At 46.6% G+C, this 26,704-nt stretch overlaps 1 protein-coding gene across 2 annotated transcripts in view; it reads left to right on the top strand.

Annotated features, from left to right (window-relative positions):
- LOC140394924 (TLE family member 5-like) overlaps window positions 1–26,704 on the top strand; it is a 134,580-nt gene that overhangs the window by 45,749 nt on the left and 62,127 nt on the right. For both annotated transcript variants that reach the window (XM_072482117.1, XM_072482115.1), the window contains exons 3-4: window positions 19,037–19,100; window positions 26,594–26,638. In XM_072482117.1, the coding sequence (XP_072338218.1) occupies window positions 19,037–19,100; window positions 26,594–26,638 (109 nt within the window). The remainder of the gene's footprint in view (window positions 1–19,036; window positions 19,101–26,593; window positions 26,639–26,704) is intronic.

Below are 26,704 nucleotides of genomic sequence, written 5' to 3'. Positions count from 1 at the left end.
CTCTTTCCAAGAGCCGGTGCAGACTCGATGGGCCGAATGTCCTCCTTCTGCACTGTAAATTCTATGAAACTTCATTGAAGCCTACTTGTGACAATAAGCTATTATTATGATTAACTTTATAACAACCAGGTTTTACTTGCTCAGCTTGGTGCAGAGTCCTTGGAGAGAGAAACCTTTTTTTCAGGACCAAGCTGAAAACCTTTTGCTCAACTTAGAGCCTTGGAAGCCACTACCCTGTCCAGACAGACTTGGCTCCTCTTTATCAGCTTTTCTCACAGCACACAGCATTCTTTTGTCTCTTGTTCCAAGATCTACCTTGATTTGTTTAGCCAGGCTCAAACTGTTAGATTACATTAGCTCTCCATATCTGCCAACAGGTAAATCTAATAAGGTGTTTACACCTTATCTCCAAAAATAATTCGAGTGACCCACTTTTAATCATAGCTCTAATAGACATACTGTCTGTAAGCATTTTAACTAAGGTTTCAATATTACTCTAAAAATACAAACGAGAAAGTATGACAACTTCATGTATTCATCACATGAGTTAAGAAGAAGGTTACAGCACAGGAACAGGCCCTTCGGCCCAGCAAGCCTGTGCCAATCCAGATTCCTCATTTAGACCTGCTACTTATTGCCCAAATGATCAGTATCCCTCCATTCCCTGCCCATTCATGTGTCAATCAAGATGCATCTTTAATGTTGCTATCGTGCCTGACTCCACAACCTCCACTGGTAACGCGTTCCACGCACCCACCGCACTCTGCCTGAAATACTTTCCCCCTCTTTCCTTGAACCTGTGCCCCCTTGTAATTGAGTCTTCCACCCTGGGGAAAAAGCTTCTGACTATCCACCCTGTTTTTACAACAATTACCACAATTGCAGGAAATCCTATTTCTGCACTGTTCACGGTTTCCGAGTGAAATGTGGCCTAAAGTAGCCACCTTACTCATCCCCATCGACTGAGATAAGCCAGGTCCCTGCAAACAGGAGGCTTCCCCTGAGTTATACTGAAACGTAAGTGGAGCCTTGGGAGCGAGGCTCATCCCAATTCGCTAGTGACCTGAGCAAAATTGTTTCTGTAATAACTTCCAATAACCAATTGGAATTGTAACTGCTCTGTCTCCCAAGGCGGTGGCGAGCATTTTCACCCTGGATGTCGCTGAAATAAACTGGTGCCCTGCTTTTCAGTGTGTCGGTAGACAGTAAATGGTTAGCGTTAAAATCAGGTGTTAACCAAACTGAGCAATCCTCTGCATTTTCCTCTTTGTTAAGAAAAGTTTTTTTTTAAACTGCTCTCTCTCTCAAAATAATGGGAGGTAATTGTGTGGTTTTTTTTTTTTTTAAAAAGGATGCTTTCATAAATGTGATTTCATTAGCAGGCTTGGTAACAAAAGGGCAATCACTATGCTTCCGTAATCATCCCTTTTAACACTTTCAAACAGCGATTGAGGCACTTCACTGATATCAGAGCCGGAAAAAGTTCAGCAATGCAGCTGTGCAGTGCAAAAAAAATTTGTGTAACGGCAGAATGAAAATTGGGGCAAAGCTGATTTGCCTACAGGATCCTTGCATATAAATGGAACTACTTGATTTATTCAAATATATGGCACATCTATTTGCTTTAGGCATGTAAAGCTTGTTTTTACATTAACGCATTCGAGAAAGAGAGGCAGGTTGCCAAAGTTTTTCATCGTGCACTCCTCGGGATAAACACCAGAATGTCAGAACAATTTGGCAAAGGGTGCTGTTTGGTTGGTAAGTCGACTCTGATTAGCCTAAGACGTTGCCATGGAGAAAGCGATGGAGAAACATAGTGCCTGGCGAATTCAAAACGAGACATGAACATATTTGTTTTTGTGTGAGGAGAACTGAACCCCCGTGAATGCGTCACGTATAGAAAAAGAGCCATGTTACAAGCTCAACTGATTATCTTAAGAATAGCTGTTGGCACACTTGGGATTGTCCAAGAAGTGCTGCAAAATCGCGGAATCGCATCCAACGGCAGACATTTTATTTTGAGTTTTGCAAGCGCATACTAGTTGAGTACGGACTGCACTCTTACCCACATTGTGACATTTTTTTTCTGGTCGAAATTAGGATTCTCGTTGAAAGCCCCTGAGCTGGTTGATTCACTTTTGGAGACATAGACTTCCTCTAAAAATATATAGGTTAATACAAGGAAGCATCCGCTGAACATTTTCAAACTGAGTTTGTGTTTTATTGCACCCAGGCAGTCTGGCCCCTGTTATTCCAACGCGGGTTTGATGGGCTCAATAGCTTCCTCTTGTACTGTTGTAGTGACACTCTAAATATTCCAAAAAAGATGAAGCCCTCAGCCTTCCCAGAATTTTGTATATTTTTGATCCTTTGGGAAAAGTGTGAAATCTTTTTATTCAAAAGGAAAAGATGTATTCGCACGAAGCTACTGATAAACAGTGCAAAATAAATATATGGATGGCCATCCCTTCATCGATTGATGAAGGAAATTGGCTGTGGATTGAAGAGATTCTTGTGAAAAGAAAAAAGCAGACTTTGTTCATGGGCAACATCAGTAATTACTGTTGTCGTCTTGGGCCCTGCATTTTAGATGCAAAACGAAAACGTGCATTTATGTAGCACCTTTCGTGCCCTCCGGATTTCTCGACGTATTTTTAAGAGGCACCTGGGTGAATCGGGAGGAAATGGAGGGATACGGACCGAGTAAGGGCAAAAGTTTTTTGTAGTTCGGGCATCATGATCGGCACAGGCTTGGAGGGCGAAGGGCCTGTTCCTGTGCTGTACATTCCTTCATTCTCCAAATACAGTCGTTGGTCTGCTCAATTCGGCACCGCAAATTCCCACGGCGCAATAAAATAACGGACCAGGGAATGGGTTTAAATGATGCTGGTTGTGGAATAAACATTGGCTCAGACATCAGGTCTATTCTCTGCCAAATCGTATTGGGGATCATTTCTGAGAGGGTTTAATGTCACATCCAAATGATGGAATTCCAACAGTCCAACACCCCCTTGGTACTGCACTTGGTGTCAGATCTAAGGGTCTCAAAGAAAAGTTCTTTGTGCCATTTCGCTCAGGGCATTTAAAAAAAATAGAAATAAGGGCCAGTTCCACATTCCTGGGAGGGAGCAGGTTGCATGTGTGCGTATCCTTTGTGTCCTCCTTATGTTTTTGCTGCTCCTCACCCCCAGCGACACTACTGCTGGCGGCTCTGCCTTCAGCTGCTCGGGCCCAAGCCTCTTCCAAACCCACGGCCCCATTACCATCTAGAAGGACCAGGGCAGCACATACCTGGGAACGCCATCATCTGGAGTCTCCTCTCCAAACCACTTATCATCCCGACTTAGAAATGTGTCGTCGTTCCTCCACTGTCGCTGGGTGAAAATCCTGGAGCTCCCTCCCCAACAGCACTGTGGGTGTACCTACACCTCGGGTACTGCAGCGGCTCAAGTAGGCATCTCGCCACCACCTTCACAAGGGCAACTAAGGATGGGCAATAAATACTGGCCTAGCCAGTGATGCCAATATCCATAATTTATTCCAAACAAATTCCCTCTCCGAGGCGCCTCTCTTCTCCCTAAGACACCCCTCTTTGACCAAGCCCTACTCTCCTTGTGTATCTCCACATCGGATTTTGTTTGTAAGTAGATGACGGTTTTACTATGTTAAAATGCACCATATAAATACAAGTTGAATTTTTCTTTCAACGAGTTGGTGCAGAGGTGGTTCAGAGATGGTTATTAAGGTAGTGGCATGTTACTGTGTATTTAATTGATCAAACACTACCATTAGGTAGCAGTTAGACACATTCTGCTGTTATAACATGAATTACAGGTGCAATCTACAGTGAGGTGGATCCAGAGTGAGCGACAAACAAGACGTTTCCACTTCTGATCGGCATGGTTAGCTACTTGCCCACCCCACACACACACACACACTTTTATGTGAATTCATGATTGGCCTCTAACAATACTTTAATGAACGAAAATAATTCATAATTGCACGATTTCCTAAATCCATTTTTAGGTGGGTGAAATCCTGGATGCGTTCTAACCAAAGTCCTGTCTGATGGAGACCCATGACTAACGCGGTTAGTCTGGTGTTTCGCGCCAGTCGCAGCGGCGAGGAAGACAATGCCATCTGTTGGGACTTTGTTGGATGACGCCGAGGTCCCGGGTTCGACCCCGGCCCCGGGTCACTGTCCGTGTGGAGTTTGCACATTCTCCCCGTGTCTGCGCGTGTCTCACCCCCGCAACCCAAAGATGTGCAGGGTAGGTGGATTGGCCACGCTAAATTGCCCCTTAATCAGGGGAAAATATAAAATAAAAAACATATTAGGACTGTGGGACCTGAGTCCCCAGAATGCAACAAGGTCCCACCTCTCCTGGGCAGGGCACCCCCGGGCCCGATCCCCAGTGTGGGAAAAATGCCAGCCTGGCACCTTGGCAGTGTCCCTGCCAGCTGGCAGTGCCACCTGGGGATCTTGGTAGTGCCAGGTAGGCACTCCTTTGTGGATACCAGCACAAATGCGCTTGCCTGAAGTCTCCGAGGTGAAGGGGTTAGACCCCAGGGCCTCGGTAGAACAGGCGAGTGCATATTAGAGTGAGACTAGCTGTCTCGCTCTCTCGAGTGTGCAGATGTGCCAGATACTGATCCCGCCCAGATTGCGACGTCTTGCGAGATCACGTTCGAAGAGGAATCTCCCGGCATCTACCTGCTCCACCGCCATTTGGGTGCAACGTGGCAGTTAGATCGTGCCTCCAGCTACATGCAAACAATCATCAACTTCACCGCCTGGCTGGTAATTTGGCAGGATAATAATTGGGTGGGTTCCACAATGATTGGGCACAGTCAGGTTAAGCCCAGTCAGTGAAGGTCAAATTGTCCCACATTGTCTCTCAATGTTTCCTGTCTATATTGTGGCACTGTTTATACATGTCTACGTTTTCTCAAATTAATACTTGGAGGAAAATGTGACCCACTAAGGTCATTGTAAGTACTGACGCTGTTCATTTGCTAAAGTATTTGATGAAAATCAACACTGCAGGTTATGACACCTTAAACATTTCTAGCTGGTAGGTTCGGTATTTGTGAGAAATTTGATATTCATTGCAGTAGAAATGTGTACAGATTGTCACAGACACCATGCGTGTGATTAATTTGCTAAGGAGGTAGAAGTGAAGGGACAGAAACACAACCACTTATTGGCAAATCTAATGATGCATGGTTGGCAATCTAGTCCGCACAGCTATTCGGGGGGGGGGGGGTCAAAGCTTATGTAGGTGTTGACCAGCATCTCATTGGAGCAGTGAATTCTGTTGCAGGACTGGGTTTAGATGATGTTGAGAAATATGAGGTGATGTTGGTAATTTATTGCTTTTATGTATAGCAGGTATCCAAATGTATGCAGATATTGGGGTAATGTGTCCCCCAACTAGATGTTGGTCACATCCTAAATCAGGAGACAGATCAAGGAGATGAAGGGAGTAGGAGCAGGAAATTGCCTGCTTAACCTTTGGGAGAGAGCACATGTTAAAATGCCATTATTCAGTCAAGTATCTTGGCCAGCAGTCTACCCTCGGCTCATGCCTGTTCCTGTAACAGGGCCTGTTTTCATGACACTATGACAGTGACCCAGGGCCGGAATCGAACCCGGGTCCTCAGCGTCGTGAGGCAGCAGTGCTAACCACTGAGCCACCATGTTGCCCAACCCTAGGGTCCACCTAACCTCCACATCTTTGAGTTGTGGGGGTGAAACCCACTCAGACACGGGGAGAATGTGCAAACTCCACACAGACCGTGGGCTGCGGTAGAATCAGGGTCCTCTGTGTCCTAGGCAGCATGGGTTAACCACTGCGCCACTGTGCACACAGTAATGTCATGGTGGAATTTGTAGTGGGCACGTCTCTGACATGTTACCCTAAAGACCAGAGCGAAGTGGTTGTAGGCACACTGAGTGGGACCGGAATGCGGCCTAAAAACAAATCCGTTAAGTAAGAGAAATTTCATTGGGGTTTTGAGTCCTTCGCTTTGACTGTACGTAGCATTTGTGAAATTTACCTCGGGAAGGTTGCAAGCGTTTAGATGCTGCGAGGCTAGAGACTGAAATCACAGTGGATCTAACCTGGCATTTAGACAATGGCTTTGCTTTCAAACACTGCAGCAAAGATGTGCTGCTTGTTCCTGCAGGCACCCTGGGTGTCGAGCTTGCAATGTTAACAATGTCTCACGTGCTGAGTTATTTGTATGTATGAGCATTCTGCTGTGATTGTTATCCAGTCATTACTGCTGACCTGTTTGTATACCTGTCAGGAAGATCATCGCAGCTACTGACCTCTTTGACAATTTATTAACGCAAGTGCTGCAGTCGGAAATCTGTGCGTGTGTGTTTTATTAATTAGATTTGAAAAATTAATTGCGCCACATGGGATTGTGTGTCCTGATAGTTGACCCTTTTCCCCATCACTTTAGTCTACTTTTGTTTTGAGGCATGATGGATGTGACATTATTACTTGGGTTTTACAGCAGAAAAACAAACCCTTCGGCCCAGCTGACCTACACTGATGTTTACACTCCACTCTCTCCTCCCTGCTCATTATTTGGACACGTAGCAGAAAGTAACTATCCCTTTCTCAAGAATTTGGCTTGCTGTCTCTCGTCCTTTTACCCCCTGGGGCGCAAGTCATAAATGGAGAGAGACCACAGACAGGTCAAAATCCTGGAACTCCCTCCCTAACGGCACTGTGGGTGTACCTACACCACAAGAAGGCAACTCACCCACCACCTTCTCCAGGGCAACTAGGGATGGTAATGTTGCCAATTTAATGGAATACTATCCCACCAGCGTCACCAATAATGTTGCTCTTTGGAGTCACCAATATGATACTGAGACTCTTTATGATGTGATGTTATGTCCCAACAGCGTCACCAATACTGTGGGTGTTTCTGTTTCTCTTACTGAACCACAAGGCTTTCCCGTATATCGGTCAAATGACCACGCAACCGGTTAGTCAGTTCAAGTTCAAAGATGGTTTATTTACACACAAGGGTTACTTGGACATGCAAGCACAATATACTACAAGTTAAATTACACCTATCAGCTACAATAACCGATACTTAACTTCAGGGCGACCGGCTCTGTGCAGATGGATAAGGCCTTTATCTTGATCTCACGTGGCTGGTTTGAAGAAGTGTCTCCATCTCTGCTGGGCTCAGCCGCCAGGTAGCGATCGTTGGTCCTGAACTTGGCTGTCTGGTCGTTATGCTGCAGTTGGGCTGGCACAGGCCGGGTTCAAAAGAGACAGAACACACGGCTGTGTCCTCTTTTATCCCTCTGGGATTTTGCACTCTTTGGGGTGGTCCTTAATCTTGGACCCAATAGTCGACAGACTTCAACCACTGCCTTCAATTTTGGCCAATAAAGGGGCGGGTGCCTTGGTGGCTGGGCGGGTCCTTAGCGGTCATTGGCCTTGGCAGTTGGGCTCTCTGAGTAAAGGGAGTGTCGCCGATCAGACTGTCTGTATCGGTTTCTTGAGTGCAGTCCTATTGTTCTGGGGAAATGGGCCATTGGAATGCAAACGAGCGGGGGTTTCGATCAGGTCTAGCTACCTGCGTTTCAAATATACAGAAGCTCTATCTGTCGGAGTCCTGGGTTGGCCATAATTCCCATGGTCCTTTGCAGGTGGCCATCTCCGATGACTACATCCCGTCCTCTTGATACTGAATGCGAAGCGTGGTGGATCACACTGTTGATCCCTATCCATCCTTGGTGTACCGGTCACCCTTGGTCAAGGCAAGGTTCTACACTACTCTGTCCTATATTGTGGGGCATTTACCTAATATTTATTAACACATCACAAATTACTAATTTCTAACGGGTCACTACAAAACATTTCACTATTAAACATTTAACTTATCTGCACAATTGAATCTCTAACTAACACTATCTAAGCTATACTCATGCTGCCGGCTATATCAAAAAGAACTTATGTACAGTACAAAAATTTTAAAACAGCAGCGTTGCATTTCTACTTAATCTAGCAAAGTTTACAGAGGTACAAGGTTATAATTCTTAGAGCAGGTAATTCAGTTTTGTTGAATGGCAAAAAAGGGGTCTCAGACTGTATATATCCCGGACCGGGAGGCTTTTGCTCGCCATTTACGGAGTCGAAGTGTCTGAATGATATTGCAGATTATTGAAATTACTAGAAGGGCCTCTACTGTGTATGAAAGGGGGTTCCAATTGGCGATGTTTTCACACCAAGTGGGGGTCGCACCAAGTAGGGGTTTCTGTGTCTGTCTTTGTGTGTGGTGTAGTGTCCGGGCTAGAGGTGTCATGTTATGTGGTGGTATTCGGGGCTGGTGTTGTGTGCATTAAAATAGTTTGTTGCGCGTGCAGTTGTAGGAGTCCAACGAAGATCAAAACGTATGTCATCGGTCCTTGCTTCATCTTGTCGTCTTCCGTGTGATCCTGGGGGTGCAAGCATAATATCTGTTATTCTCTTCGGTTAATATCTCGGTTTACTTGTCTTTCTCTCCTTAATCCACTTTCCCATTATGATCGTCACCATGTGTGACTCCCTCATTTTTTAAAAATAAAATTTTGCGAGACAAGAAATACCATTTTTTAAGTGCAGAGATTCTCTCAGCTTGTGGTCGATGTGGGGAGTGGGCGGACAATTTCTCCATCCAGTCTTTTCTTTACTACAACCAGTGATGGTTGAGGCTCATCCTAACTAGCCAAATTTTAGGGCGGCCAGTTTTATAAAGTTTCTTCGTCCCAGGGTCCAGAGGTAGTTCGCGTGTAGCAGCATATGTGGCAACGAAGTGTGTCAAACGTGTAAATAGCAGGTGGGGACGACCAGAGTGTCACGGAAGGTAAACGGATGAGTGTACAGAGCGTGGCAAAGGGCATTCTTTAAACCACAATAAAAGAGCAGAGAAGGGGGAACTAAGACCTGACAAAGACAGTGAAAAGTGTAAAGAACCATTCCAGAGTACTCTGAAGTGACTGGAACATGAGGTACATGTGTGCCATAGCAGAGCAAGAATGGGTGGAATTCCCGGGTAGGGTGGTGATCAGTGCTGTTGCTCCACTACCCGAGCTTAACTGACCGGATGCATTTGGGGTCCTCAGATAGGGCGGGGATTAGTGCCGTTACTCCCTATCTGGGTGACCGAAACGAGCGTAAATAATTTGTCGTCATATGAGATCCAACAATGTACCTTTTAACGGCCATTGGTCAGTAAATTGCATCTTGTGTCTCTGTGAGAACAGACAAAAATTGGGTGTCAGGCCGACATCAATTAAAACCATGTGACAAGAAGGAAAAAGGCGGGCAGGCTCCATCAGAAATTAGGACACTGCAATTCTTATGCGGCGTCTTTTCCTCATGATCTGGACACCTCGGGGTTCTGTACCAAACAGCATTGTAAAAGGATTACCGAAACGAGAGTCCGTATCTGAATCATCACCATCTCCCGGTTGCCAGACTCTGGTCTTGTCCTTTTTGTGCCGTAGCCGCGTGGGCCGTCGTAGGATCTGAATCGTCATGTCTTACCAGTCCACAAGAGTTGTCGCGGTGCCAAAGAGGGGCGATGGGAGTGGAGGGCAAGTTACTGTCACCTGGCTGTGGCTGGGGAAGGGCAGATAGGGGGCCAAAGATATCCAAGTCATGGTTCCGGGGGCTGGGTGACTGGGGAGAGAGATTGCACCAGTGGTCGGGGATAGTTATCAATTCAGGGAGGCTGTCGCTGTCGTCTGAGTCAGTTCAAGGTGAAAGTCTATACCTGTGGGCGGAGACCAGTTCGGGTCTGTGGGTGTGGACATGCTGGCATGGCTGGGGGAGGGTTGGCGTAGGGGTCGGACTAGGTTGGCAATGGGCGGGGTGGAATCGTCTCCTATTGCCAGAGAGATGTGGTGGGAGTGGCTACATTGGGCTCCATAGACTTTGTGTTGGTTGATGTGGAACCAGCCAGTTGTACCATTGGGGTAAGTTATCTTGTACACTGAGGGGCTCACTTTGTCCAAGATGGAGTAGGGTCCTGCAAATTGGGGGGAGAGGAAAGAACTGGGGTTGTAAAGGCAAACCATTACTTGCTGACCGACTGTAGTCTACGGGGTGGACGGTTTTGTCAAAGCAGGCTTTACTCTGCTTTCTTCTAGCACCTAAACGGACAGCTGCAGCGAGCTGTGCTGCTTTAATATTATCTGTGACCTGTTGGACTGATTTTTCATGGGTGAGGGTGGTTACTGTGAGGCTTGCCCAATCGAGATCTAATAAATATTCAATCCCTTCATGGACCCTCCGGTCATGAGGATGTGGGGGGATGAAACCAGTGGAACTGGAAACTGTGTTCCGAATAAACATGAGGGCGAATGGGAGAACTATGTCTTATGTGGTGTTATTCTGCTGCACCATCTTTCTAATGGTCGCTTTTAAAGTGTGATTCATTCGTACAACAATGCCGTTGGATTGGGGGTGATATGCTATGTGGAATTTTTGCCTGATTCCAAAAATTGTTGGAACATTTTGCATGACTCTGCAGGTGAAGTGGGACCCTTGGTCTGACTCAATGCTGCGGGGGAGACCCCAACTTGTAAATATCTGTTGGGTCAAAATCTTAGCTGTGGCCTTTTGCTGTGTTTGTCCGTGAGGGAAATGCTTCTACCCATTTCGTAAAGGTGTTGATTACAACTAGCACGTACTTGAAACCATTTCTGCAAGGGGGGAGGGGACATTGTAGTCGAGTTGCAAATTTGTCCAGGGGCCATTAACAGGTCGGGTGTGACGTAATTGTCCTTTCTTTGTGTATCGTTCAGGATGGTTCTGAGCACCGATAAGACAATTCTCTACATAATGTGTTGCATCGGTTTTTAAATCGATCCACCAACACAATGGTCTTAAATGGGCAATGGTATTGTCTGTCCTCTGATGTCTGTGTCCTTCATGAAACTGGTAAATGAGCTGATTTCTGTCCTGGGTGGGGACCACATTCCATTTTTTAAAACGACGCCGTCCTGTACCGTCAGTGAGTCCTTTCATTTACTGTAGGGGGCTGTTTGTGAGTGTCGTCTGCCTTTTGGGCCAGGGCTAGATCCTCAATATTGGTCTGGGAAACCTGGACTGCGTGTATCGGTTCGCTTTCAGGGGGCTGCCGAAAGTGACCATGGTGTGATCCTGCCTTGGGTAAGGCGTTTGTCTTTACATTACTGGGTGGGGACAAACGATGATGGCTTCTCACTTTAATTATACCTTGCGTGCGGTCTGAGGCTGTCCTAAGAATGTGTTTCTTCAATGGGGCAGAGGATAGGGGTTTTCCATCGGCTGAAACGAATCCTCTAGATTGCCACAGGGGCAGGATATCTGTCAAGCTATTGCATACACCTAGACTGTCCGAATGTATGTCTGCGGGGGTTGGGAAAGAATCTGGGTGTTGCACCACATATGCTATGGCTGCGAGTTCTGCTGCTTGTGAACCTTGGTGGCCGGGCAATTTTAAAGAGATTTCTTCTAATGTGTGTCTTCTACCTAAATTCCACAACCAGTTAATCTCTTTCCATTTTCTATCGTGGAGGAACCGTCTACATAAATCTTTAAGGCGTTGCCTGTGGTCTGGGAATCCTGTGTTTTACTGCCTGAACTTGGGTAATGACCTTGGAATAAAGGGTCCTGTGTGGTGTTGGGCTGCTATGATCTGGCATTCATGTGGGGTCCCTGCATACTTGAGATTGTCGGCTAGAAATGTGTGGGTCTTGGTACGTTTGACTGTAATGTACCTGCCTTGTAACAGCAGTGTCCAGCGAGCTGCTCTGATTTGGCTGACTGAACCGTCCTTTAATCTACCATCTAACAAGAGCTGCGTTGGGGTGCGCTCGGTTAAGATCATTACTGGGTTAAGGCCTGTGATGTACGCGAAATACTGTACTGCCCAAAAGACTGCGAGCAAGTGCCATTCGCAGGCTGAGAATCCTTGCTCTACGGGGTCCAAAACTTGTGAGGCATAGGCTACGGGCCCTAAACGATCATGTCTTTCCTGCAGGAGTACTGCTGAATGGGTTCAGCCGGTGGTTGCTACTTCTATGGCATAGGGCGAGTGTGGGTCTGGAACTTGCAAAGCGGGGGCTGTGCCTAGGGCGCGTTTTAATTCATCGATGGCGTCTGTGTGCTGCGGAAGCCATTCCCATGGGGTGCTCTTTTTAAGGAGTTCTGAGAGTGGGGCTGCTTTTGTGGCAAAACCATCTATATGATTCCTACAACATCCTACTAAACCTAGGAGTGACCGGAGTGCAGGGACATTGTGGGGCAGGGGCAATTTAACGATTGATTCAATTAGTTTGTGTTCAATTTTTCTCTTCCCGTGGGTGATAATGGTGCCTTAGTAAAGAACCTTTTCTTTTAAGATCTGGGCTTTTTTGGGGTTGAGCTTGCATCCAATGGATTGCAAAAGACTTAGTAATTCCGATAGGAGCTTTACATGTTCTTCTTTTGTGTCCGTCTGTAGGAGTAAGTCGTCCACATGTTGTATAAGGCATTCGGGTCGGGAAAATTTGGAAAGTCCGTTGGCCAATTGTCGGTGGAAAATGGAGGGGGAGTTGTGGAATCCTTGTGGGAGGCATGTCCACGTGTACTGCTGCCCTTGAAATGTAATCGTGAACTTATATTGACAGGCCTTGTCTAACGGGATGGACCAAAAGCCATTGCTGATGTCCAGCACTGTGAAGTACTTTGTCTGTACTCCCTGCTTGAGCATGGTCTTATAGGCCAAATTGGGGCATTATTTGTTGACGCTATGGGCCGAATAACTCCTTGGTCTAATAAACTATTGATAACTTTAGAAATCTCACCCTCAGCTTGCTGTGTGACACTGTATTGCTTCTGTGGCTTTGGATCGGGACCTGAAATTGTGACCGTACCTGGGATCTTCCCAAAATCATGTTTGTGTTGTGCGAACGAAGCTTTCTGTTTCACGAGGACCTCTCTAATTGTTTGGTCTGTACTAATTGTTTGCGGATCAAACCAATAGTCTCCCACTGAGCAAATCCTTTGTTCATAATCCCCTACTGTGAGTGTAGTGGGGGCTCTAGCTGCTTTGGCCATTCTCCATATACATTTATTCACTGGATCAAAGGAAAGATTATGGGAGCTCATAAAATAGATTCCTAGAATGTGCTCGGCTGTTTGGGGCAAGTTGACTAAAACGATGGGGTACCTGGTGCTTATGTTCCTTATCTGAATATCTACGGGGGCTGTGATGTATCCCTGTTGTGTGTCTGGTAAATCCACTAAGGGTCACGTTGAAACATGGTGGAGGAGTTTTAAGTGGTGCGGGACCCTCCTGTGTCCCAAAGAAATTCTACTGGTTGTCCCCGGACTGTGCCAATGACTACTGGTCTGCCTGATTTGTCGCAGAGTGTGTTGCAGACCCAAGTTGGGGAGTCCGAACACTGTCAACCTGTGGTGTTGACCGCTGAATTGTCTTAACGGGCGCTAACATTATGCATGGGCCTAACATTGTTCCGAGGTGGTTGATCTCACGTGGTCCTTGATCTCACGTGGCTGGTTTGAAGAAGTGGCTCCGTCTCTGCTGGGCTCAGCCATCAGGTAGCGACCGTTGGTCCTGAACTTGGCTGTCTGGTCGTTATGCTGCAGTTGGGCTGGCACAGGCCAGATTCAAAGGAGGCTGGCACAGGCCGGGTCCAAAAGAGACCGAACACATGGCTGTGTCCTCTTTTATCCCTCTGGGATTTTGCACTCTTATGGGCGGTCCTTAATCTTGGACCCAATAATTCGACAGGCTTTGATCACTGCCTTCGAGTTTGGCCAATAAAGGGGTGGGTGCCTTGGTGGCTGGGCGGGTCCTTAGCGGTCATTGACTTTGGCAGTTGGGCTCTCTGAGTAAAGGGAGTGTCGCCGATCAGACTGTGTCTGTATCGGTTTCTTGAGTGCAGTCCTATTGTTTTGGGGAAATGGGCCATTGGAATGCAAACGAGCGGGGGGGCGGGGGGGGGTTTCGATCAGGTCTAGCTACCTGCATTTCAAATACACAGAATCTCTATCTGTCTGAGTCCTGGGTTGGCCATAATTCCCATGGTCCTTTGCAGGTGGCCTCTCAGATGGCTACAGTAATAAATGCCGGCCTAACCCGCGATGCCACATCCGGTAAATGAATTTTAAAAATAAAAAGATGACGCAGAAAGGATTGCAGTTGTTTTAAAGCCAGCACCAGATGTATTTTTTAATGAGTCTCCAAGCTGCCATAAACTGAGGTGTTCGATGTGCAGAGTAAACTATAGTTCCGAAGTTAAGGAACGTGGGTTCAGAATGTACATTCCATCATTGCTTCATTCCGAGGCACAGGTTATTATCAAAAGCCTGTATCGTCTCTCATTGTGACATTTGCTAAGTACATGAAATGCCTCAAATATTCCAGGGAGTATTATTTGTCAATAACATCATCTTTGCTGGTCTGTTTTAAGACCTAGCTGGTCGAACACTTGCCTCTGGATCATAAAACCAGAAGACTCAAGATCCGAAGATTGTAGGCTGTTACAATTATACTTGGAGTGCTGTGTACAGTTTTGGTCTCTGTAAATAAGGGAGGATATTCTTGCCTTGCAGGGTGTACAACAAAGATTGATTCCTGGAATGACCCAGACGAAGGGATAGAGTTAAATGGGCCTTATGTTCTCACACAATTGGACGGGTGAAGGGTGACCACATTGAAATATAATTTTCTCCAGGAACCAGACGTGTGAGAGGTGTGGGCGGGGGCCAGAGAATCACGCGCATGTTTTGGGGTTGTGGAAAATTGGGAAGATTCTGGGCGGGAGTGTCCGCGGTCTTAGCCAGGATAGTGGAGGAGGGAGTGGACCCGGACCCTTCGGTGGCGATATTTGGGGTTTCAGCGAAGCCGGAATTCATGGAGAGGAGGAAGGCCGATGTCGTGGCCTTCGCCTCTCTGATTGCACGGCAGCGAAATTTACTGGAGTGGCGGTCTGCATCGCCACCGGGGGTAGCGGCTTGGTTGGGTGGCCTGTATGACTTCCTGCGGTTGGAGAAGATAAAATATGAGTTAAGGGGCTCTGCAGAGGGGTTTGAGAAAAAGTGGGGATGTTTGTGACCGTGTTTGAGGAGCTGTTTGTTGGAGGGGGGGGGGGGGGGGGGTAAAAAAAAGGGAAAAATTTGTTCAGACTGTATCGTTGATTGCTGGGAAGTATGTTTCCCATGGTGTTTGTGTTGTAACCTATTTTGATAACATGTTTGTAATAAAATACATTTTTTTTAAAAAAGATTCTGCAGGTGCTTGATTTTGGATGAATGCGGAGAACTTATTTCTCTCCAGCTAGCGAGTCTGGAATTCGGAAGCATTGACTCAGCATAATTTTGGAATGGGATGGCTGAGAAATGTCTTTGCTCTGATGGCTGTGAAACGTGGGAATCTTTTACCTGTGAAACGTGGGAATCCTTTACCCCCGAGAGCCAAGGGTGCTCAATCATTTGAGTGTATTCAAAGTTAAGATGAATAGATTGAGGTTGAAAATTTGATTAAGTAGCAGTGCTTGCTCACCACCCCTGCTCACTTTAGTGTACACACTTGCAAGTGTACGTGTGTACAGGGTTTAGAGAACCCCAAAGTGTATCATGGAGTTCACCTGACTCTCAATTTTTACTAGATTGTGGTATGGGGAGCACCCGGCCCACTCTACAGGTGTGGTAGAGCAGAAATGGAAAAGTATTTTTTAAAGCAAAACAATGTTTATTCTATGAACTCGAGTTAACCTTTTTAAAACATACAGCATCTTAAAACATCTTAGCAACCATTAATTCAAATACAACCCCCAAAGAATACAACCCCCAAAGAAGTCATCCTTTAAGCGTTCCTTTTTAACATCCATACGACTTGAAAACAAAACCTTTAACAGAAGCACATCAGGTTTACATTCACTACTGAAAACATTTGTAATTCTGAATTCCCCAAATGATCAAGAGATAGTCTTTTGATGGCAGAGAGAACAGCAGTACACCTGCTTGGTCTGGCTTCAGCTCCAACACTGAAAACGAAACTAAAACACACCCTGCAGCCTGCTCTAAAACGAAAGTAAAAAGCTGACACAGCCCAGCTCCACCCCCTCTCTGACATCACTGCAGTAGTAAACACCAATTTCTTAAAGGTACTCGCTACAGATATTTATATACACACCCATTTCTTAAAGGTACTCTCACATGACAGTACACATGCGCACACAAACGTAGGCGAGTGCACATGTTACAGAGTAGGAGAAGATAGATTGGCCAAATTAGAGACCGTATCATAGCTTGGAGTATTTACTGGCTGCAGGTAAAATACAGTGGCTCAAACTCTAACTGGGTTTTCTCGAGAGATGCTGCATTGGAATTATTTTCTTCAATAAAATCTGTTTCCCGCAGAATGGGGATCAGGTCAAATTAGTAGACGGAGTCTAAACCTCTCAGTGGGGGACTGAGGGAGTGCAAGAGCTCCACTCTACTCCGCTGCTGGCCCAGTTCCTCTGAGAACCACGTGCTTAAACCACACAAAGGCCTTGGACTCGTCATGTGATCTCTCTCCAGCTGGCAGTCATTCAAATATAGTTGTGTATTCCATTTATAACTTGATTAGCTCGTCTGGAGAGCGATCTTAAAAATCAAGCTCCTCTTGTCCAAGCAATTAACCTTTAGATGGTTCGTCTTCAGCTGTTGAATACTGTAGGTGGCTTCCATTGATGTCCTGTTGATACAGCAGGAAGGAAGGTCATTCACAAACCCCAGGCAAGTGCAGTTGTCTGTGATGGGTTTTGCAGACTTGCTGTTTGCTCGCCGTAGAGTAAGAACGTGGAATATAAAGTCATGTAAATTAGAATCTGCCATGTTGATGCAAGTTGAAATCACTTTCACCTATTTCAAAAAACCTCTTTTTTAAAAGTCTAATTCCTGTTTCCAACCAATTCATTAAAAACTAATATTGGAAATAAATATGTTTTCGTGACTAGAGTTGTTGCCTTCCATTCCCACTTGGCAGGAGACATATTCCTGTTTATTCTTCAGTATCTCTGGAGTGATTCACCGAAATATTGATTGACATCCAAGGAACACCGTATTGAAGTGAGCTAGCTGGTGCAATATTTTGGAAAGCATATCAATAGGGCACTGCCTGTAACAGTTTACCTACACTTGTTATTATGATCCCAGTGGAGCCAATATTGTTTAAAAGGAAAATGCAAACTTCTAGTTAATAGCTAAAAGAATGATGTCATGGTTCCACTTTTACTGTAACAAATGACTAAAACACTATTACCTGAACACTATCTTTTGTGGGCAACCTGTACTTTAACCTGTACTTTAATGGGAGTTAATATTAGCCCAATGAAAAACACACTTCACAGGTATACTTTACATAAACATAAAATTTTCCCATGATCAATCCCAAAGTGATTCCTTGCCCGAGATTCCTGATCTCTGGTAACTTGTAGGCTTAGAACTGTTTTTCACAGAGGATTTATTTTCCTGGAGATACTTGCTTTAGCTCAAGCTAGCAACTCTTCCAGCCTTGTTTTTAATTGCTCATGAATTTGGTGTTTTCAATCAATCAGAGTATGAGCTTCCTCCTTCATTCCTGCGCAGCAAACTATAGAGACTTGTTTTTGCTTTGTGCTGCTCCCTCTCTCCCAGATATCAATACACTCCCAAAATACTGTCTGTGATATTTTCAGAAAGTCTGTGTTCAAATCTTTTGGATAGTTTCCTCTGCATCCTTCCCATGGTCATGTGAACCACACGGGCCTTGTATCCAGGTGGAGATGCTGATTAATTATCCTTGAGAAATAAATAAATTTTTATTATTGTCACAAGTAGGCTTACATTAACACTGCAATGAAGTTACTGTAAAATTCCCTTAGTCACCACATCCCGTGCCTGTTTGGGTACACGGAGAGCCAATTCAGAATGTCCAATTCATCTAACAAGCATGTCTTTCTGGACTTGTGGGAGGAAACTGGGGCACCCGGAGGAAACCCATGCAGACACTAGGAGAACGTGTAGACTCCGCACCGACAAGTGACCCAAGCCGTGAATCGAACCCGGGTCCCTGGCACTGTGAAGCAATAGTGTTAACCACTGTGCTATCTTGTTGCCCACAATCCAACTCGCATCTTGGAACTAAATGGGCAGTTTTAAGCTCAACTGTTTACAACCCGATACTTTCAATACCTTTCTGGGACTTTGGGTGGCTCCGGTTTTATCCCTGGCAAATTCGGAGACTGCTGACGTTGTCTTCAACTGTAAGTACCATAGAAAAAAAAACACCCCCATACCTTGGGCCTCTTTAACCCTCCAGGTTTGCAGTCAAGGCAGACTTCAAGACAATTCACGTTTCCCCTCCGTTTTACCTTTAAATTAAAGGCACAGATGTCCCTGCTGGCCTTTTATCACTGAGATTTCATCAGGGATTCTCCCAAGTGGTCACTCTAACTTTGTATGGTGGGCAGAAATGCTGTAACAAGGCACAGACCTTTACCCTGACATTGGGCTTATTTACAGCAGCCTTACCGACCACTGCCTCCTAACCATTAACTCAGTCTTCTGGCCACCACTCTCCATAAGCGCGTTCATACAATTCAAAAATTCCCATTCCCTGTGTACCTTTAATGGGATAATCAACCAACTGTTACCAACCCATGTCAGAAACTGCCGCTGCGGAGGTTGCTGTGTCACGACTTCATTGGGCAGTGCCGTGAGAGCTCTCGTTGGCGATATAGGCCTCAAACATTCGGCACTCTGGTCCGAAACCTACGATTAGCCGCTGGCAGCAGCTCACTGCATCTCAACGTGAATTGGCAGGAGGGCAGAGCAGTAGATGTTTTTTATTCAACGGAGTGTAATGCATTGGTTAATTGTACAAAAACACGCAACTGTGAAATATTGTGACTTCGTTCCCCAAGGATAAGTGCCAAAGACGTAGCTTTTTTTTTTCCCTGTAATTTGTCGTTTTGAAACTTCTTTTTTTTTTTCAACCACAGCCTCAAGTTGGAATGTGACAAACTGGCCAGTGAAAAGACGGAAATGCAACGCCATTATGTCATGGTATGGACCCTTCGCTTGATTCTTGCTCTGCAAAAGATATGAAGTCTACCCTGATTGTGCCTTGCGTGTTGTAGATATTTAGGGCTCTAAATGTAGCTGGAGGGTGCCTCTTAATAATTAAGAAGCTATAAATCATCTTTTTGTAAAGTACCATGTCATGGTGCACACTGTCGCCACCTCCTGATTTTAAAGAAAAAAATGAGATGCAGCTGGAATGTTGTCAACACTAAACCAAACTATTTGCACCACTTGACAACCCGAACAGTTCAACCTAATCTGGGTTACTGGGCACAGCTCGCCAACAGGTTTTGTATTACCCAGAATAATTACTGCGGTTCGCTGAGACGTCCCGCTGTATTTCATATGCCCATTTTGAACCTGACTCTTTGAACATCAAACCCACTGATCGGTTTTCTGCTGGAGGAGTGTTCATCTTTCTCTGATGAACAACAGGATTACTTTACTGAGTTGGACTGAATATTGAGTGAAGAATGTTTGCTATCTCGGCATCTTTTTCTGTACTTCTCGTTGTGATCTGTATCTGATCATAATTTAGCCCCAAGCCCAGCCCCCATTTTTTTAGAATTTGGAAGTGCCCGATTCTTTTTTTTCCAATTAAGGGGCAATTTTAGCATGTCCAATCCATCTGCCGTGCACATGAGTTGTGGGGGTGAGACCCACACAGGCACTGGGAGAATGTGCAACTCCACACAGACAGTGACCCGGGGCCGGGATCAAACCCGGGTCCTTGGTGCCGTGAGGCAGCAGTGCTAACCACTGCGTCGCGCCTCCCACCCCCAAATCTTGAATGTTTGTAGATGTTTTGGTGGGGAACATGGTGCAAATGTGAATCGGCTGAAGCGTTTCCGAGTATCTGGGGTCCAATATAAATACCCGCCCGCCCATAAACACTGGAAGGCAGTCGGTGCCAGTGGCTCTGTATCTGGAGTTCTGCATTCAGGAGAGATGGGTGAGAGTGCCTCTTGTTTTTCAAAAAAAAAATGCATCGGGTTTGCAATATGCATTGTGTTTCATGGCATTTTCTTCACTTGAGAATCTGGCTTTAAAGAATTGACTTTTGCACATCGAGGTAATGACTGTGTCAGCTTTGGTGCACGAGGAAATGTTACGATCCCAGTTGATGTAACTGGGCAGGAAGAACACATAATGGAACCCTGACTCAAAAGAAAGATCATAACTTTGAAAAAATAAGGTGGAGGATTAGAGTCACAGGACCGCTAATTAGTTTTAACAACAAGGAAAGAACGTTAATTAAACATGAAAAAAAATTGGGTTATTCAATATTCTATACTCACTCCTTCGCTTCGCAATCACAATCCGGCTTTAGGATTGATACGGATTACAAAGTATATCTTAAGTTACAATGGTCTCATTAACACAGTCCCTTCTATCACACAAGATGACTGGTCAAATACACACTCTACTCTGAACCCAAGTTATTACAATCCTAGACAGACCCCAACAGTGGCTAGGATACTGGACTGGAACCCCAATATTTTAGTTTATTTTAAGACTGAGCGGAAAGAATGATTCGCTCCAGGGATGATTTCATGAAAAAAATAGGGCTTTGGTATTTCTAAAACAAAACTTTATTATACATACAATATTTAGATTTTAAATTCACACCTGGCATAACAGCTGCAACTGGGTTGTTTCAGTCTCCTCCCCGTCTTCAGACAAGACTGCTCTGCTTTTTAAAATATTATTACATTTTTTTAAAAACTCTCCTACTGGAGAAAACAGCCTTTACTTGTGGTCTAACAAAAACACGGGTTGCTAGATCAGACTTCACTTCCAAAAGCCTTTTTCCAACAAAACTCTTGTCTCTCTCTAATGCTTTCAAAATGTGTCTGTGTGTTCCTTGGCTCCGCCCAGTAATGACCTCATCTCTCCAAGCTAAAAAACAAACTAACCCCCCAGGGACTGAAAGCACTTTAACTCCCCAAGGACTTCCCCAGGCAAACCACGAGGCATTAGCCCAAACTGACAAACACATTTCTGGGTCAATTTCACCTGCTGGCTGTTAAAACAACCCCGGTCCTGCAGATCCGAATTCTTTTTTTTTTAAATGACCATTGCAGTCGAACACGTTTTAACTCCCGGTTTTGAATCTGTAAATTGCCCAACACATTTATATATCGTCACCGTGTCTGTGGATTTCTCCTCCGAATCCCCCCAGAGTTTCCAAACTCCATTCCCAAAAACACACTTTAAAATACAATAATGCTTCCGCTTCGCAGTTTGTATTCCAAAATCCTGTCCAGGTTTTCCAAATGACCCACTTACACCCCCCCCCCCCTCCGCTCGCTGACAGTTCCATACTCCTTAAAGACGTCTATGCACAGCTTCCACCTCTAGGTGACCCCCTCCTCTGCATCCCTAATGGTGAACCCACCAACACAACCCAATCCATCTCTGGGCTATCAAGGAGACAAAGGCCATCACATCGGCCTCTCTCCCCACCTGCACTCCCAGATCCTCCGACACTCCAAATATCGGCACCTCCGGACTCGGAGCTACTGTTATCCCCAAAATCTCCAACATTACATCTCCAAATCATGTCCAAAACCTCCTCGACCTCAAACACACCCAAAACACGTGGACATGTTTTGCTGGCCTCCCCGTGCACCGCCCGTACCTGTCCTCCACTCCTGGAAAGAACCGTCTTATCCTGGACGCCATCATGGTGGGCCCTGTGTACCACTTTCAACTGGATGAGACGTAGTCTTGCACACGACAAGGACACATTAACCCTCCGCAAAACCTCCCTCCATACTCCAGTGCCGCACCTGGCTCCTCTTCCTCACTTATGCCTCACCTCCTCCACCGGGGGCACTCTCTCTCTTCACCAGCTCCCCATATATATATCTGAGACCTTGCTCTCCCTCATTTCCTCCTCGAACAGGAGCTCATCCTGCAGCACAAAAGGTGGCAGCATCGGAATAAAGGCACCTCCTTCCTCATAAAGTCCCTCACCTGTAGATACCAGAATCAATTCTCCTTTGGCAATTGGTATGTCTCCTCCGGTACCTCCAGGCCTGCAAACATCCCACCAGCAAATAAATCCCTCAAGTAGTCTACCCCGCCTGCTGTCAACCCCGGAACCTCACATCCAACCCCGCCAGGGCAATCCTATGATTGTTGCAAATCGGTGCCCATAGTCCAAACTCCATCTGATGCTTCCGTCTCTCCTTCAACAGCGCCGCCTCAGGCACTGCCGAGTACTTCCAGGCGACCCTCAAAATGGCCTCCACCAGCCTCAACCTCTTAGCCTGCTCCACCTTCTCTTTGTGCGCCCGGATCAAAACACACTCCCCCCTTACCATCACCTTATCGCTTCCCACAATGTGGAGGCAGAAGCCTCCTCCTTCTTATTCTGCTCCACATAGTTCCAGATGGCCACCCCTATCTTTTCGCAAACCTCCTTATCCACCAATAACCCCACATCCAACCTCCACTGAGGCCATGGGGGAACTCACCTTTGCCACCTGCAATTTCACCCAGTGCGGTATGTGGTCAGACACCACAATCGACGAATAGACCGTCCAATGAGCCCCGCCCACAACGCTTTGTCCAGGAGAAAGAAATCAATCCGGGAGTACACGCAGTGGGCGAGTGAGAAATACGAAAGCCCCTTCGCCTCTCAAACCGCCTGGGGTCTGATCTTCCCATGCGGTTCAATAAAGCCCCCCCCCCACCCCACCCAGGGCAGCATGGTAGCACAGGTGGATAGCACTGTGACTTCATAGCACCAGGGTCTCGGGTTCGATTCCCCATTGGGTCACTGTCTGTGCGGAGTCTGCACGTTCTCCCCGTGTGTGCGTGGGTTTCCTCCGGGTGCTCCGGTTTCCTCTCACAGTCCAAAGATGTGCAGGTTAGGTGGGTTGGCCATGATAAATTGCCCTTCGTGACCAAAAAGGTTAGGAGGGGGTCGGTGCATCTCTCTCTCACACTCTCACACACACTCACTCACTCACTCTCTCTCTCACACACACTCTCTCACACGCACACTCTCTTTCTCACACACACACACACACTCTCTCTCACACACACTCTCTCACACACACACTCTCTTTCTCACACACACACACTCTCTCTCACACACACACACTCTCTCTCTCACACGCACTCTCTCTCACACGCACTCTCTCTCACACGCACTCTCTCTCACACGCACTCTCTCTCACACGCACTCTCTCTCACACGCACTCTCTCACACACGCACTCTCTCACACACGCACTCTCTCACACACGCACTCTCTCACACACGCACTCTCTCACACACGCTCTCTCTCACACACGCTCTCTCTCACACACGCTCTCTCTCACACACGCTCTCTCTCACACACGCTCTCTCTCACACACGCTCTCTCTCACACACGCTCTCTCTCACACACGCTCTCTCTCACACACGCTCTCTCTCACACACGCTCTCTCTCACACACGCTCTCTCTCACACACGCTCTCTCTCACACACGCTCTCTCTCACACACGCTCTCTCTCACACACGCTCTCTCTCACACACGCTCTCTCTCACACACGCTCTCTCTCACACACGCTCTCTCTCACACACGCTCTCTCTCACACACGCTCTCTCTCACACACGCTCTCTCTCACACACGCTCTCTCTCACACACGCTCTCTCTCACACACGCTCTCTCTCACACACGCTCTCTCTCACACACGCTCTCTCTCACACACGCTCTCTCTCACACACGCTCTCTCTCACACACGCTCTCTCTCACACACGCTCTCTCTCACACACGCTCTCTCTCACACACGCTCTCTCTCACACACGCTCTCTCTCACACACGCTCTCTCTCACACACGCTCTCTCTCACACACGCTCTCTCTCACACACGCTCTCTCTCACACACGCTCTCTCTCACACACGCACTCTCTCACACACGCACTCTCTCACACACGCACTCTCTCACACACGCACTCTCTCACACACTCACTCTCTCACACACCAGGATCCATCACTATACTCCCCACCTCAAGTGGTACACCCTCTTATTGATCAACATTGCCACCTCTCTCGTCTTCATACCCAACCCCTGCTCTTCCTCAACCTGGTCTGGTTCCCCACCCTCAGATGCGCAAAAAAGCGAGACCTCTTAATCGGCCGACTTAATCCCTGAATGTTCCACGTAATCAACCAGGATGGGAGGGCCCCCACCCCCGATCAGCCATAACCAGCTCCCCCAGAACCGTGCCTTGCGCACCCCCGGGGCCTCCTCAAGTAGTCCGCCGCCATCCTCCTTGGCCAACTGCGCCCCGCCAACTCCGCACATGTCAACACTCCCCTCATAAACAAAGAATCAAAAAACCAACCCACCCCACCACCCCTCCCCATCTCCCTCCACAATTGACTCCCCACTTCACTCCTGTTAACTAGCCTACCTGTTAGCATGGTGGCCCCCACTCGAGACAGCTGCCAACCTCCCCGTCCCACCCCTCGTCTGCAATTCCCCAAGAACAATTGAACACATTTACCCAATCTACCCAAACACAGTAAATTGCAACATTCCATCCAGCAAACATCGATATTCCCCGCACTGGCATCTCCAAAGTTCCATGTCCTCACTAGTCCCCTATTCCATGGTCTCATAAATTTACTCGCCTTCTCAATCAAAATAGAGTTCCTGATTCTGGTGCGTGACCCAAAGACTAGCAGGATATAACACCCCGAACTTCACTCCTTTCTTGTAGAGGGCCATTTTGACCTTCCTGAACCCAGCCTGCCACTTGGCCAACTCCGAACCCAAGTCCTGGCAGATACGCACCGTTTCATTCCCAGGTACACTCGTCGTCTTCGCCCACAGCAGAATCTTCTCCGTATCCAGAAAACAATGCAACCGCACTCCCATCATCCTCATCTCCCCCGCCGCCATCAGCCCCCTCCTCAGTGCCCTCTCCACGTCGGGAGGTTCGTCAAAGACCCCCCCCCCCCTCCCCCACCAAATTCTCGAACATACTCGCCACTTTGTGGCCTACGATCCCTCAAACCCTTCAGGCAACCCCACAATCCAGACATTCTGCCTCCTGGAGTGATTCTCCAGGTCTTCCACCATCTCCCTCAGCTATTTCTGGCCCTCTGCCATGAGCAACTTCTCTGCCTCCAAGGAGGCCAGCCGGTCCGCTTGATTCACCACCGACTCCTCCACCTTCTGGAGCGTTGGACTCTGCACCTCCAGCCATTTAAAAATTAAAAACATTATGCTCCACTCTCTCAATAGCTGCCCTGATCGGCTCCACTACCTGAGCCAGGTACTCCAACGCCTCTTGCCTCTGCTGTTGGAACTTGCCATTCAGAAACTCCACTGATTGCTCAGTAGACCGCTGGACCTGGGATGCTGCCCCAGAGCTCTCCGCCATCTTTCCCTCTGACTCACTTCGTGAGCTCTCTTGGCCAGACTGCTGACCCTTGATCGTTGCATTCTTCGTCCGATAGGCCATAAATAGGCCTTATCTGAGGAGAATTCCTATCTCTCACTAATCATGCAATTTGAACCAGCAAACACACCATTAAGCTGGTGAAAAGTACCAAACAATTCCACCTTGAGCAGGAGCAACAGAATATGCAACCGGTCCTCCACGGCTGCCACCGGAAGTCTGGCACTTAACCAAGCTTCCCCTCCACTTTGGCTGGCGAATCCAGTACAGGATTTTACACCAACCCCTTCTAGGATTTCCTTGTCTTGACAGCTATACGGGTGGTTCACAATTGCTTTAACTCTCAGTTGCCAAAGTCTATTAAAATTACATCAAATGTTTCCTCTACCTCTGAAATCTGCTGTCCCACTTTAAATCTAGTCTCTTTAACTCTGAATACTTTGATTACCTTTCCGTGAATTCTTCTGAACAATACCTTGGATTCTTGTTCACTTAACTTCAGGAGTCTTGAATGTTCTTTCTATCCCAATTCCCTGGTTATCTGGATGGTATCTTGTTCCTTCGGAAGCTTGAATCTTTGCAACTCCATTGTCTTGTCCCGCTTCTCCTGGCAGAGTTTGAGAGCTGTTCACTCTCCAGTGAAATGTCTCCAACTTCAATCAAATTTGTTGAGCTAAACCCTCCCTACTTGATCGGGCCCCAGTTGCTAAACAGCCGCTTCTAGTTTATTTATTCTTCATGCCGTAGCCCTCTCTAAGCACAATAGAAACATGGTCGGAACTTAACCAACCCCCACACATACAAACACCTTGGTCCAGCATGAATCTAACTATAGGTTTAACCCTTCCCGGCGCAGAAGTATTAAATTAAACCCACTTAAAACTATACCTTATTTCTAATGTTTATCGATACAAATCTAATTCTCTTAAAACTGCCTTTGTTTTCTGAACACAAGTGACCATTGACAATGGATATCTTGATCACTGTAACATGGTTGTGTGAACCACAGTGGGTTCATCCGTAACAGAGTGAGAGACATTAACATTTCTTTCTTGGTATGATTTCTCCTCCAGTATTACGAAATGTCGTATGGTTTGAACATCGAAATGCACAAACAGGTAAGTGGCTTTCTTGACCTCTTTTCCTCCTTCAAATTCCTCATTGTTCCTCGTTGATCTGTTTAC

Source organism: Scyliorhinus torazame, chromosome 18 (assembly GCF_047496885.1).
Source record: "Scyliorhinus torazame isolate Kashiwa2021f chromosome 18, sScyTor2.1, whole genome shotgun sequence".
Lineage (NCBI taxonomy): Eukaryota > Metazoa > Chordata > Chondrichthyes > Carcharhiniformes > Scyliorhinidae > Scyliorhinus > Scyliorhinus torazame.
Note: the sequence above shows the minus strand (reverse complement) of the source record. Positions and strands in the feature narration are given on the sequence as shown.